Here is a 12,955-nt window from a genome sequence, read left to right on the forward strand (position 1 = left end):
AGCCCAAGGGCTGCTACAGAATTGGAAGCTTTTGTAAAAACGTGTATGATACTGCTCCTGTAGACTTTTCTTTTTTAGTAAGAATGAAAATGCTGAATTGCAGTTGCAGATAATGCTTAACTCCTAATAAAATACTTTTTAAAAATATGTCTTCTTTCCCTAAAGTGACAATTTTAAAGCAATATAAAATCCTTTCAATTTTTGTTCAGTTGTAGAAACCTTTCACAGTTGTGGTTAATTGCACTGCAGTTTGGCTAAATGGAGTGGATATACTAAGCATACAAAAATGGAGTTTAATAATAAATTCCATACAGGTAGAATGAAAAAATCCTATGTTTGGTGATTTTAGTATGCAGCTTTCATTGAAGATACTAATTCTGTAGGAAGCCACTGATAGTCTGGTATTGTTTTTATTTGATATTATTTTGTAAGATTCAGATGTACAATTTTCATAGGTAGACTAATAAAATATAAACGCCTAATCTCCAATTTCTAACTCTTCAATGCACAATTCTAATGAGGTATTTATTCAACAGCTGTAAATACTTAAAGTAAAAAAAGGTCTTTGACATTGCAAAGGATATTTTCATTCACTTCATGCATCCATTTGTTCATCCAAATGTTGATTTTACATACAAATGTTTTCATGTTTTGAACTGTTTGCCCCCACTGCACAAATGTAGCAACTGTGCAGTGGTTTATCAGTAATAAAGCTATTGCTTTTCTCTTGCTTGTAAAAATATCTGTTACCCTCTCTGTATTAAATACACGGCATTCTCTTTTGTAGTAACTAATTTGTGCCTATTAAAATGATAGTATTTAGGGTTTTTTTTTTCCATCATTGTTGTATTGTTTACTTGTTGCAGACTTTTTTAGCATAGCATTGCCAAGATTAGACATTTTCATCAGGTCAGTCTGTTTTAAAAAAACAACACTATTGTGTTAATATTCTCACAACTTGTTCTTTCACTTCTGTATCAGGGTGATGCAGCAAAGATACCAGTCTCTGAGCGAATGGGGCAGAGTCCCTATAGAGTGTGAAGAAAATTGAGTCTTCACTGTATTCCTCAAGCATGGTGCCTTCTTCATCATTCATGCTCTTTTTCAAGTTTGCTGCAAATGCCAGGGCTCGAACCAGAATATCTCTGTTTACACAGTTGTCAAAAAGTAACATCAATGATGGCACCTAGGATATTGAAGAAATAGTCCATACTTAATCACCAGCAGTAAGTAGGTGTAACTAAATCAAACTTCAAAAAATGGAAAAAACTCTGCACCTAAACCATCTAAACCAGAAACTGTATGAAGTCCCAGTATGCTGTGAACTCCTGTCAGAAACTTCAACAATGTGCACATTTTCTCTTTAGAAAAGACTGGCCTGTGCATCAATGGGCTAATAAATGCTTTGTATTTTCAATCTGCAAAATGAGGCTGTCTGGAAAATTCCCATTTGGAAGAGAGGGTCTGCTTTCCTTCTCAGCCACATTGATTTTGCCCTGAATGTTTTTGTTAGTATATCTGATAAATGAAAAAATGATACACTAAACAGAGAACTGAATATTTAGCTACGCTAACCTTGTTTGAATAATGAAAAGACAGCATTATCTAGACTAGCTTTGCTTGTGGCAGATAGCTCACAAATAAAAGCCATTGCACATTTTAAGAAAGTTACTCTGGGGAGGGGGATGAGGATGCAGCACCATTCCAGCCCCTGACTTTGTTTGTGAGGAACTGAAACTGAAAGAAACCTGTGTGCCAAGGCCAACACAGAAAATGTCACACAAATTTCCCCATGAAGAAATAAGTAAATACGCAGGGAAAGTTCACATAGAGCACTTAGAGGCAACAGTTTCATTGCTGCATTTGAATAAAGGGGTGGGGATTCCAGTGGAATTTGGTTGGGTTTGGTCCAGTATGTTGGCTATAGAAACAGCAGTTGAGAAGGATCATTTACATTACTGGTTCTATTTGATGGTTTTCAATCCATACACTGACTGTGTGTCTGGAAATGAAGTTTTGGGTTCCTTTCACATAATACAAACTGAAGTTCATGGTATTACCCCTTTGGTGGAAAGGAAGGTTAGAACAAGCTTCTGCAAGTTATCATTGATTATTGGAATGGTACACAGGAAGTACAAGCAATTGTCTCAAAGTGCACAGGTCCTATGCCTCTCTTTCTCCAAGTATAGTAGCTGTATTACACTACCCTCTGGAATAAAGCCCACCCGTGAAAGAATGTGCACTTAGCTACTGATTTTAACCAAGCAGTGTCTAGAATTTATTCTGGAATTGCATATCTATTTCTAATACATTAATTTTTTTCTAGTGCTTGCAATATTTTAACTGGCACACATGTATATATGCTAAAAATAAAATGAAGCAGCAAGAACCTTACTTGAGCTCTGAGAAGATGCATTGTCATGGCTGGGTTTGCAGATAAGTTCACAAGTACTTTCAAAACTTGAATCTGAAGTGAGGAATGTTTAAGTTCATTAAAAGCTCCAAAACAGTAAGTAAAGCGGTAATGGGTATCAATAATATCAAAGTTGACTTGGGGAGGAAAAGGCAAAATGGGTTAACCAATATCTTGAGTATTTTGGTATTGGGAAAACCAAGGTATAGACATGTTAGAAGCAAATTCAGATTAACTTAAACATCAAAATCAGGCAAGACCCGTAAATGAATCCCAGTAGGCCAAATGCAGAATATTTTTAAAATACAAAGAAGATGGTTAAGTACTGCATTTAAAATTGTCTGAAGCATATACAAATATATCTTTGTGCTTTCTTGGACCTTGTAATGCTAGTCTTTAAATACTAGGAAAAGACCATATTACTTCCCGTACTTAAGTACAATAGGTGTGTTATGTTTAGTGGAAATGTGTTTTTTTGGAAAACTGGTTTTGATCTGATAAAGCAGCCACATACACTGATGGTACAACATCTTGAATAAAAACTGAGTTTGGTCCCTAACTGAAGCTTGTTTCAGTATTACAGTAAGTCAAAAATAAGCACAATTTCTACTTGCAGTCACTAAGGTTGCCAGAGGTGTCATAAGCATAACGGAACTAAAGTCCATAACTTAGATCACTGCTTGGCATGTTTCCCTACAGAGATTCATGCATCAGTGAAGCCTTTCCCATGCAGGTTCTCCTTGCTCTGTGATGCAGTAGCAATGTTTAGAGCAGAAGAGAATTCGGGAGTTGCTATGGCAAAGGCACAGGGCAATCACAGTGCACCCTGCACTGCTTTGGTAGGGCTGTAGCCTGATGGTTCCACTACCAAGATTCTCTTCCCTCCCCCATTTTTGAATTTTTATTGTGAAACTAATATAGATCCATATTTTAGTGCATAAAATCTGTTATCATTAATGAATATTTGGTTTTTCTTAGCACAGTCTAAACCATTTTACCAAAATGTTAAAAAACAAAGCAACCAAAGCAGCTTCATAAATGGCTTATAAAAATAACACTACACAGTACCTGTGTCCTTTCAGTTCCTTCTGAAAGCAAATGAAAAAAGCATGGAATTGAGTTTATCATCTTTTGGTGGTAGTCACTGGTAACAGACATATTTGTCAATAGCCTGAGTCCAGCTAGCTGCACATCAGAGTTCAGGGGAGCTGACTCAACAGTCCTACAAACTTGTGTAATAAATACCTGGGGAAAGGGGGAGGAAATAAAGAGAGAATAGCTTTTAATAAAAGCATATTTTCTGTCACAAATAGTATCAATGGCCTAGCTACAGTAACATAAATACTTCCTGAACATTGCTGGCTGAATGGCAAAGGTTCTTAGAAACAAGCATGTTTTTGTTTTGAATATTTCAAACATTCTAGTGTCATGATAGAAGCAGACCATACAGCATTATGCTCACTAATCTTCCTGAAACATAGCTTGCTCTGCAAACTTAAATTGCTTTGTCTTCATCTCAGAAGTGACACAGCTACTTTAAGTTGCTTTAAAAATCACTTATAAGTAACTAACATCTTAAATATTGAGAACAAGCTATGGACAAGCTTTGAAATTAAATGCTTTCTCCCAACCCAAATGTTGTGCGTTTACTGGAGCACACTGTGGGAACAGCAATGACAACTGACATTAACTACTATTTTACCAATTTTTCTTCTGGATGACAGTATACAACAAATCTTGGAGTCCTAACTGAGGAAAAAATAATAATTTACCCTTACCAAAGGAGTTATTTTGTACTTATACACCTAGTCAAATATTGACAAGCACTACTTAATAAAAATTGCCTATTGCTAAAGATGCTGCAAACTACCACATGCAGTCACACTACCTTTTTATCAAGCTACTGAAACAAACTAGTAAAAGTCTTCAAATCTGCCTCAGCTCACCACTTGGACACTTCTTGATCTATTGATTAATCAGATAGATTTCTTTTTTCTTGATGTTTAGTCCTTTCATATCCATAGCGTGTACAATTTATACAGACTGTTCTTTTAAGCTGGAAGTATCACCTGAAAAATTGGTCTCATACAAATCCAGGGGTTCAATTACTTTTTCCTTCACCCTCACCTAAGGAGTCCTGGCAAGTTCAATCTGCAATCCATTCTGTTAAACAGCCACTGGTGATGTTCTAGGCATGTTTGGAAATCATCTTACCTCACATAATTTTGCTATAATCTTAGCAGCACAATCTCTGTTTATTAGTATTTTGTGAATGCTGAACACAAACTGCCTAGGTTCCTGTATTTTATTTTAAAATTAAATGCCAGTGAAGCAATACATTTCTAAGTTATCCTTTCAGTCATCCAGATCTGCTGACTTGTACGTCTGTCATCAAAGCATTTTGGCATCCTGGCTTGTATTTAACAAATATGCTGAAGGACCTATACTATCTCTTTGCCTTGGTTACTTTGGTTTTTCCCATTAAGAATCTTACCTGTATCTCTTCCTGATTTTTAATATTCATACTCAAATTATTAAGTGCATTTAGTGCTTTTTCTTTAACTTTGGGAACGCAGTTAGAGAGCATCCCTCCAATAACAGAAAGACCATCCAAATTTCGAATTATATCCTGAAACATAGAAGATATTTAATAGGATTTTTAAAAATTCAATTTAGATTCTGAAGCATTCCCTCAATGTCTCCATATTGACAAAAATTAAGTATGTGAATGAAGAATTCAGAATTGACTGCTCTGTTTAAAGAGTGTTAGCAGATACTGCTTTATTGCTTTACTGAAATTGAGAAGGGTCCTGCTTAGGAACAAAAGTATTAGTTGCTGTTATTTGACAATGGCACATCACCTTTGCTTTTAAAATCTGGTCTGCAAAGCATGCTTAAAGCATTTTACATTAGAAAAAAATGAAAGGAAATTACTTGATAATGAGTTAATAGAACAACTGAGACAGATTGCAGTACCTAAAAGTCCTGCCTGAACAGGACAGAATTTCAAGAGGCAGCTTCATATTATTAGAGATTCTGAAACTTTTTCCATTACACTTGTTTTTATTACTGTTTTAATATTTCTCACTTAGACTGTAACTGTCTTTAAAAAAAAATACTGCTCTTAAAAAAAAATAAAAATGGACCAGTGAGCTTTATGCTCCAGCTACATTCTGTTCTAAGAGATTTATATTAAGAAAGCCATTTTGAGAAGCCAGAATAGACAGCTGTCGTAAGTAGCAAAAAGGGCGGGACCTTGGATGTTGAACTGTTAAAAAGGCATGAAAATTGGCATCCAGCTCAAAGTTTTTCTGCATTCTGTCCAAATGATTTGGAGATGCCTTAATAGTTGTAAAATTGCTAATGTGCAAACAGCACACAACTTTGTGAGTGGCAAAAAATATAGTTTATCTCACTAAACTTTAGATCTGAACCAGAAATATTTAACCTAGTATTCAACCCTTTCATTAACATTACATAATTGTAAGCAACAAAAGATATATTTACACTTTTGAAGTGCAGAACTCTGTATGGTCTTTAAGTGGTCCAAACATTATAATTCAATACATTCTGTGAAGCTGGTGAATTATATTATTTGGGCCAGCAGAAATTAAGGCAAGAAATTAAATGGATTTTAGAGCACGAGCTGTCCTAGCTTTCAGTCCTGTGTCACTCTTTAGCAAAACAGCAGCTCTCCTCTGCCAGATTGGCTGGCATTGGACATTGTTGTTTTCTACAGAACAATACTCACTTGATTTACAGAGAAGGCAGCACTGTTGCTGAGAGTGATTAAAGCTTGCTCTTGAATTAATGGATCATCTGTGGCCTGGAGCAAATGAATAAGTTTCTGTAGAGCATCCACATCCATGGTATGGGTTGACACTGGAGGACTGCTGTCTGTCAATGTTTAGAAATTAAATACTTGATACTGAGTTTGAGACATTTCACTTAGTTGCTACTTAATGTTTTTTACAAAGCTGAAATTTAGCTCTCAGTTGTAGGACATATTGTTCTAATGTTGTGCCCAATCATCATGTCATGGTAAAAAGACTGTTTTATGACACTAAGATTTCCATCCTTTTCCTGAGTCCTCTAATTACCTCTTTTGAAGGTGGAGAATAAAAGGAACACACAATTAGAGGCTGAGGTGCATTACTTCCTGGTTAACCAATAGCAAATTTCCTCTACAAAATTATTAGGAATATTCACCAAACATGGTTTGGGTTTTTTTTTGTGTCCTCAAAATGAAATGTGGAAATCTGTCTGGGCACTGTAGGAAACAAGACTTCCAGTTTACAGACTACTACTTCCAGAAATTATAATAATGACACTTTGCTAGTATGCTGAGGTCCTTTGACAAAGTAACAGCCACGATGTTAGGAACTCTGCTAATGAATGGCATCACTCAAAACAACGGAGGAAGGCTTCTGAGTCAGGATGATGTTATGGAGTACCTGACCTTTATAAAAGGGCAACAAATGTTATCAAAGACCATTTTCAGCCAGGTTGGAGGCAGAATTATTTAGGGAGCTGAATGAAACCCGATCTATGGCTGCTGGACTAGTCATTCCACAGCTTTACTTCGAACATCTAACCAGGTAAACACCACAGTATTCTTTCGGGGGAAAAAAAAAAAAAAAAAAAAAAAAAAAAAAAAAAAAAAAAGGGTCAAAGTTAATTATGATGATTCAAGAGCTCACTTCAAAATAGTTTTTCATCCTCGTCTAAATACTCCATTTATCTTTGAATTATAGGAGGAACACAAATAACTGCAATAACATAAGAAAACACAGTGATCAGATGTACACTTTGGGGACTAATAAAAAAAAAATAGGCTTTTCTACAAATAAACCATGTTCCAGAGTGCTCCAAATCGCCGCACGGCTGTGGAGGGCCGGTACGCAGGGCTGTGGCACCGCCTGTCTCAGGGCGCAGAGCCACCTCCGGGCCCCGAGCCGCGCTGCAGGGCCGCGGGCTGGGAACCCCCCGGGCCCCGCGGAGCCTCCCCGGCCCCGCCGCACACCGGAGGGGTGAGGCCCGCCCTGCCCTCACCTGCCGGCGGGTCCCGCCTGGCTGCTGCTCGCCGCCCCCGCCGCCCGCCCGCCGCCAGCCGCCATAGGCAGTAGCAGGCGCCGGCCCCGAGCAGCAGGGCCGCCGCCGCCGCCCTCACCGCCGCGCCCCGCGGCCCCCACATCGTCCCGGCCTCGGCCGCGGCTGCGTCGCCCGCGGAAGCCGCCGCCCCATCCGGCGCGGCTCGGCCGCGGCTCTGCCTTTCCCTCGGGCCCTGGCGCGGGGGCTGCGCCCGAGGTGCCGCAGGGATGCCGAGCTCACGGCTCCGTGTGCTGGGCGCGGGAGAGGCTCCGCCGCTGCGTGACAACGATGCGGTGCAGTTTCTGTTTTACAGGAAGGAATCACCCGCGCTCGGGGCCGGCCTGGTCCCGCAGCGCGTTCCGAAACGGGCTTCCCGCTCGGGGAGGCGGCCCCTGGCGGGAAGGGCGGTCGTGCGCCATGGCAGCCCCTGGCGAGGGCACATCATCCCCAAAGTGGGGGACCGCCGCCCCTGGCCCTTCGCCACCCCCTGGGTGTCCAGGCGGTCGGCAGCCTGGTCCCACTGGAGCCGGTGGGACCACAAACTCCCCCGATAACATCTGTGGCAGGGAACCATCCGCCGCCTTCCTCCATGAAGGGTCCCCTCGCCCCTCAGCAGAGCCCTGGTCTCGGCTCGTTGCGCCCTTCAGCGCTGGCCCGGGCACTTCACATCCCTCCCACTGCTCTCTGCTGCCTGAGGCATAATTTTGTTCTGCTCCTTTTGTCACTAGCTTGCTTCAAACGATTTATGAAAACTTTAGGCACAGTAACAAGATGGAACAAAGCAATTCTGCTTTATAATCTATGTTAAAATGAGGATTGAAATGAAGACGAACCCGGTGAACTGCACTGACACTTTCCCTGATACGTTTAACTTCTGTGTTAATTACAGAAGAACCTCTAGGTTCCAGCCAGGTAATTCCTTCCTCATGAGTGCAGTGGGTGCAATCCATGTTTTCTAACAGCCTGTCAGTCGTAAAGATGACACTGGATCATGCTTCAGATATGCTGCTGGATTAGATATTTTTGTTTGCACAGGAGTAAATAGACTTCCATAAAATGTCAAGAGAGTAAAATTGGCACAGGGTGAAGGACTGTGGGGGAAACAGGGTTGGTAGGTTTGCCCTTTGAATTTGCAAGGTGATTCTCTGTGTTTCTATATTTTCCTCCCAGTTTGCCATGTTCACCTCTGCTTATTACCAAATCTGCAGCAGCTGTTTTTCAGTTTCCTTCAAACAAAAAAAGGCACAGTGCACAAATGCAAGTTTAAGAGATATCCTGATATATTTAAGCTGCCAAAATAGACCCCATTTGCAATCAGATATTACAGCCAGGATTTCTATGGAAATACTAATAAAGAGATCTTGAGCCAATTACAATAATTACAGAGCAGTGCTGCCATGTAGACTGAGTACTTCTGGGAGTCTGTCTCTAGGTCATTCTTTGCTTTCTAAGCACAAAAAAACAAAATATAAGACGTCTCAGCTTGAGGTATATTTCTTGATTCAGCACTTGAAAAACAGCTCATATCTACATTTCCAAGCAAAAGTTATAGCATTATAGTTATAGCAGCATTATAGCAGCAGTGAAGTTAGGTTAATGGACTAAAAATGAAAGAATTAAGGATAAGATTAAAGGAAGACTTTGGATGTGACAGCCTGGTCAGAGAGTGAGAAAATGGAATTGGTTTTCTCACAATGGACTTATGAGACCTTTTAGGGAGTTGTAGAGAAATGATGATAACTTGTTAGTATAAACAACCTGCAGGTAGCGTTTTCCTACTCTGTTTTTCTGTTCTTCTCAAGGACTGTTTGTGAGAAAAATGTTTCTGTTAATTAGCCAATCAAGTAGAATGTGTCAAACCTAGTTATAAAAGAAGAGAACTTTCATATTAAACCGGCTGTTGTGTGATCCAGCCTGCTTGTGGATTTGTATCATTTCTTGCTCAATGGTGACAGGAAGACTCTTTTTAAAAGAACCAGTTAAAAATTACCCTGTGAAAAATATTTTTATCCTTGTTTTTCTTGTTTCTTAGAGGTTGTTGCTTGCTGATATCTAGCCATATTTCTTATTTAATTTAGTTAATTTCTTTATGAAGTTACAGGATACTTGGTGTGAAGATAAATGAGATGATACTGGTCCTTTTATTAGGGAACATCAAAGCTAAGATGAGACCTTTGAACATTTAAAATAAAATAAAATGGACATTTGCTTAAGTCTTTTTATGATGAATTTGTGGTTTGGACATAGTCCAAACAAGTTGAAGTCCAAGTAATCTTGTCCAGATAATTTAGGATTCCCTGCTGGATCTGAGAATTTCCTTCCTGTCTGATTTCTGTCTATTCTTATCCAGATTTACTTTTAAACAGTATTCATTAAAAGTCAGTCAAAAACTGTAATCCTGCAAGCACTCTTGTGTGTGACAACTTCACTCTAGTTAGTAGCTGTATTCTTACAATATTAGAAGTAAACATGGATGAAGAGATGGCCTGTGATTTTTCTGCCCTGGGAGTCAAATTAATTTTGCCGTGAAGGGTAAATGGCCCAAGAGGTATTAAGAAGAAAGGGTGAAAACAGTGGGGATGGACTCTTCCAGATTGCTGGGAGACTTGTAGAAGTCTAACAGAAACAGCCAGACTTGTACAAACCTAATTGTTTAGCATAACTGACACAATTGTTTCCTGTTTTACACCTAGTCCAAGCGTTAATGAAGAGTACTTGAATGAGGATTGCAAGATGAGGTGTTACAATTCCTTCCTTATTTAATTAATATTCTCAAATGTTAAACAGAGGCATTGCATTCCGGTATATCACTGGCTAGATGGGATTTCTTGTGTTGGAGAGCTTTCAAAACACCCAAAGGAGAAGAAGTTGTCTGTTTCTTTGGAAAACGGGTGGGGGGAAAGGCAAACAATACTTGAACTAAAATATGGCACTCGCATACTGGCTTATCCAGCAGAGGGAGTAGCTTACCAATGTTGGGAATGACTTTGGGAATTTGCCCATAGCAAAATTTGTGATAAAATACCATTCAGGTGTTTGTTATTTAAAATATTGCATGCCATGAATTACAATAAGTGATGCATTTCTATTTTTTTAACATAGTCAGTGGTCAGCTACACCTTGCAAATTACATTTCTGTTAAGAGGATTGAAAAGATGCTATGGTTGGAATTGGTGTGTTGACTAGTGTTGTAAATATTCAGATGACTAAACTGAAGACAATGACCTTTAATTTTGTCTTCACCCCTTTTCATATTGGTCTGGACTTCGATTCATGGAAACACAGAACAGTTTGGGTTGGAAGGAACCTTCAAAGAGCATTTAGTGCAACCACCCTGCCATGAGCATCTTGATCAGCTTGCTCAAAATACTGTCCAGCCTGACTTTGAATACTTCCAATAATGGGGCATCCCAACAACTTCTGTTCAACTGTCTTCAGAGATCCCTTCCAATTTACCTTATTGTCTGATTCTGTTTCTACACAGTGTACTGATGAGAGCATGGACAGCTTGTTGAGCTCTTCCCTCTACCTGCCTGCCCTGCTCTCTGCCTCTGCAGGGTAAGGGGCAACTTGACAGGCAACTTGCTTTTTTGCTCTTTGTTCACAGCATGTCTTTGATTTAGAGCCTTCCTCTTTTTCTTTGTCCTCCCACTATGCTTCCTGAAAAGCATTCAAGCACAAGCTCTACATTAATTTAGTAACAGCAAGAGACCATGTTTTGAAAGGAAAGTAATATTGCATGCCATGTTTTGACATTTTTACCAGCCACAAGAACTTTTTGTTTATAATTTCCAATAAATATTTACTTAAATAACTGCAATTTTCCCACATACATTAATATACTTTGAATGTTCTTGCTGTATGTGCGCTGAAAGTCCAAAAGTAAATGATCCATGTCCTTTAGCTGAAGGTAGCTAAAGGACAAATGAGAAAAAATGGTTCATTGGTTATTGTGTATTGTTACTAAAAGATAATGTAAAATTGTATAATAAATCAGTCCTGGAAAGGAAATATTTTTAGCTGCATTTTGTTTTCAGTGTTGGTTACAGGATCAATTTTTGCCCATTCAACATGCTCTTTACCTCACAGTATTAAACTTGCTTTAGATTCTGTTTCTTATTAAGTAAATAAAATTATCCAATCTTATATACATTCTTTTTTTTAAATGCACATTAAAAGCAATGAAATTCTTTGTAGGAATTGCTGAAGAAATGCCACTTATTTTACTATCTTAAATTCAGTACTTAGTAGTCTACCAATGGAATTATGCTGATACATGCAATATTACCTTTAAAAATTGAATGAAAGAGAACTGATAAAAATCAATGCCTCTATTTTGCAGTACTTTGAAAGATTCTGGTAAACTATTGCTTATTTTAATAACTTCATAACTAGATGGTACTTTGCTGTAAATACAAGAAATTAATTTGCAGTTTCTTTTTGCAGGTGCTGCTTTGTGATGTATTTATTGCTCATCCAGAAAATCCACTTAACACTTTTAGAAGAAAAGCTGAGAGAAATAATGGCAAAGGGATTAGATACTTTCTTATGATACATATTGAATTATTCTGTCTCTGTGTGTGTGCTATGTGGTTTATAATATTGTACTTGGACTTTTAAAATATGCTAATGGTACAGCATCTTCTACGTAGACTGCAACTTAAATGATAATACTGCTTTTTGCAAATATTGATGGCATATACTATTGCAAAAACAGTAAGACAATACCTGTAAAAACATAGAATATATTTTATTTTTATATCCATGAGTTTGGGGGTGGTTGGGGGTTTTTTTGTTTGTGGGGTTTTTTTTGTCTATAGAGTATTTAATGAATATAGCATCCACTTAATGCTCCTCTTTGTTTAGTTGATATATTAATCCCTTACTTTTGTGATAATCAAAACTGAGGTGATGTTAAGTGTTTTAACTTCATTGCTGACCACAGCACATTTACCTTTATGAACCAGGGATGTGTCTTTCAAGCACTGCATCATTAAGTGAGATATTTCTCATTTTTTTCTGTTCTCTGTGTATTCTTTCAGCCTGTGAAAGCACAGCATGAGATAAAAAAATAAGGATTTAGTTTTGTTTACACTGGAATCTTATAAAATAATGTGATATTTCTTGCTTTAATATTCTCTGCAATTTTCTGGTTGAAGTTTTCAATGGGATGTGAGTAATAAATCCTTAATCTTTGGATCCACTCACTAAACAATTGAGTCGGTAAGTTGGCATGCAGTGTGACCAGATTTTTCTCTTGATTATTTCTGTATAACTGTACTCAGTTTTGTCTTCTGTTAGTACATCTGTCCTGAGTTCACAGCAATTACATTTCAGCTGTTTCATCTTTTGCTGACTACTCAGTCAGTATTCAGATCAGTCCAAAAGTGGAATGCTTGATTTATACAGTATACATGTACAAATACAAACTTGTTGCAATCAAATCCTCTC

At 38.4% G+C, this 12,955-nt stretch overlaps 1 protein-coding gene across 1 annotated transcript; it reads right to left on the reverse strand.

Moving 5' to 3' along the window:
• Positions 1 to 394: 394 nt before the first annotated feature.
• ARMC10 (armadillo repeat containing 10) lies at positions 395 to 7,885 on the reverse strand. The gene is made up of 6 exons (XM_053942108.1): positions 7,466 to 7,885; positions 6,165 to 6,310; positions 4,908 to 5,042; positions 3,482 to 3,658; positions 2,396 to 2,467; positions 395 to 1,186 (listed from the first exon to the last, which is right to left on the reverse strand). The coding sequence occupies exons 1-6, from the start codon at positions 7,605 to 7,607 to the stop codon at positions 935 to 937; spliced, it is 924 nt and encodes a 307-aa protein (XP_053798083.1). The 5' UTR covers positions 7,608 to 7,885; the 3' UTR covers positions 395 to 934.
• Positions 7,886 to 12,955: the final 5,070 nt, after the last annotated feature.

The sequence above is a fragment of the Vidua chalybeata genome, chromosome 5, assembly GCF_026979565.1.
Source record: "Vidua chalybeata isolate OUT-0048 chromosome 5, bVidCha1 merged haplotype, whole genome shotgun sequence".
NCBI lineage: Eukaryota > Metazoa > Chordata > Aves > Passeriformes > Viduidae > Vidua > Vidua chalybeata.

Excerpts from the sequence above, each read along its gene's own strand:
- ARMC10 (XM_053942108.1), bottom strand. The coding sequence starts at position 7,607 with ATGTGGGGGCCGCGGGGCGCGGCGGTGAGGGCGGCGGCGGCGGCCCTG. Across the intron at positions 5,043-6,164 it reads CTGCCTTCTCTGTAAATCAA|GATATAATTCGAAATTTGGA; the intron begins GTGAGTATTGTT and ends TCTATGTTTCAG. Across the intron at positions 3,659-4,907 it reads AAAATCAGGAAGAGATACAG|GTATTTATTACACAAGTTTG; the intron begins GTAAGATTCTTA and ends CCCTTTCCCCAG.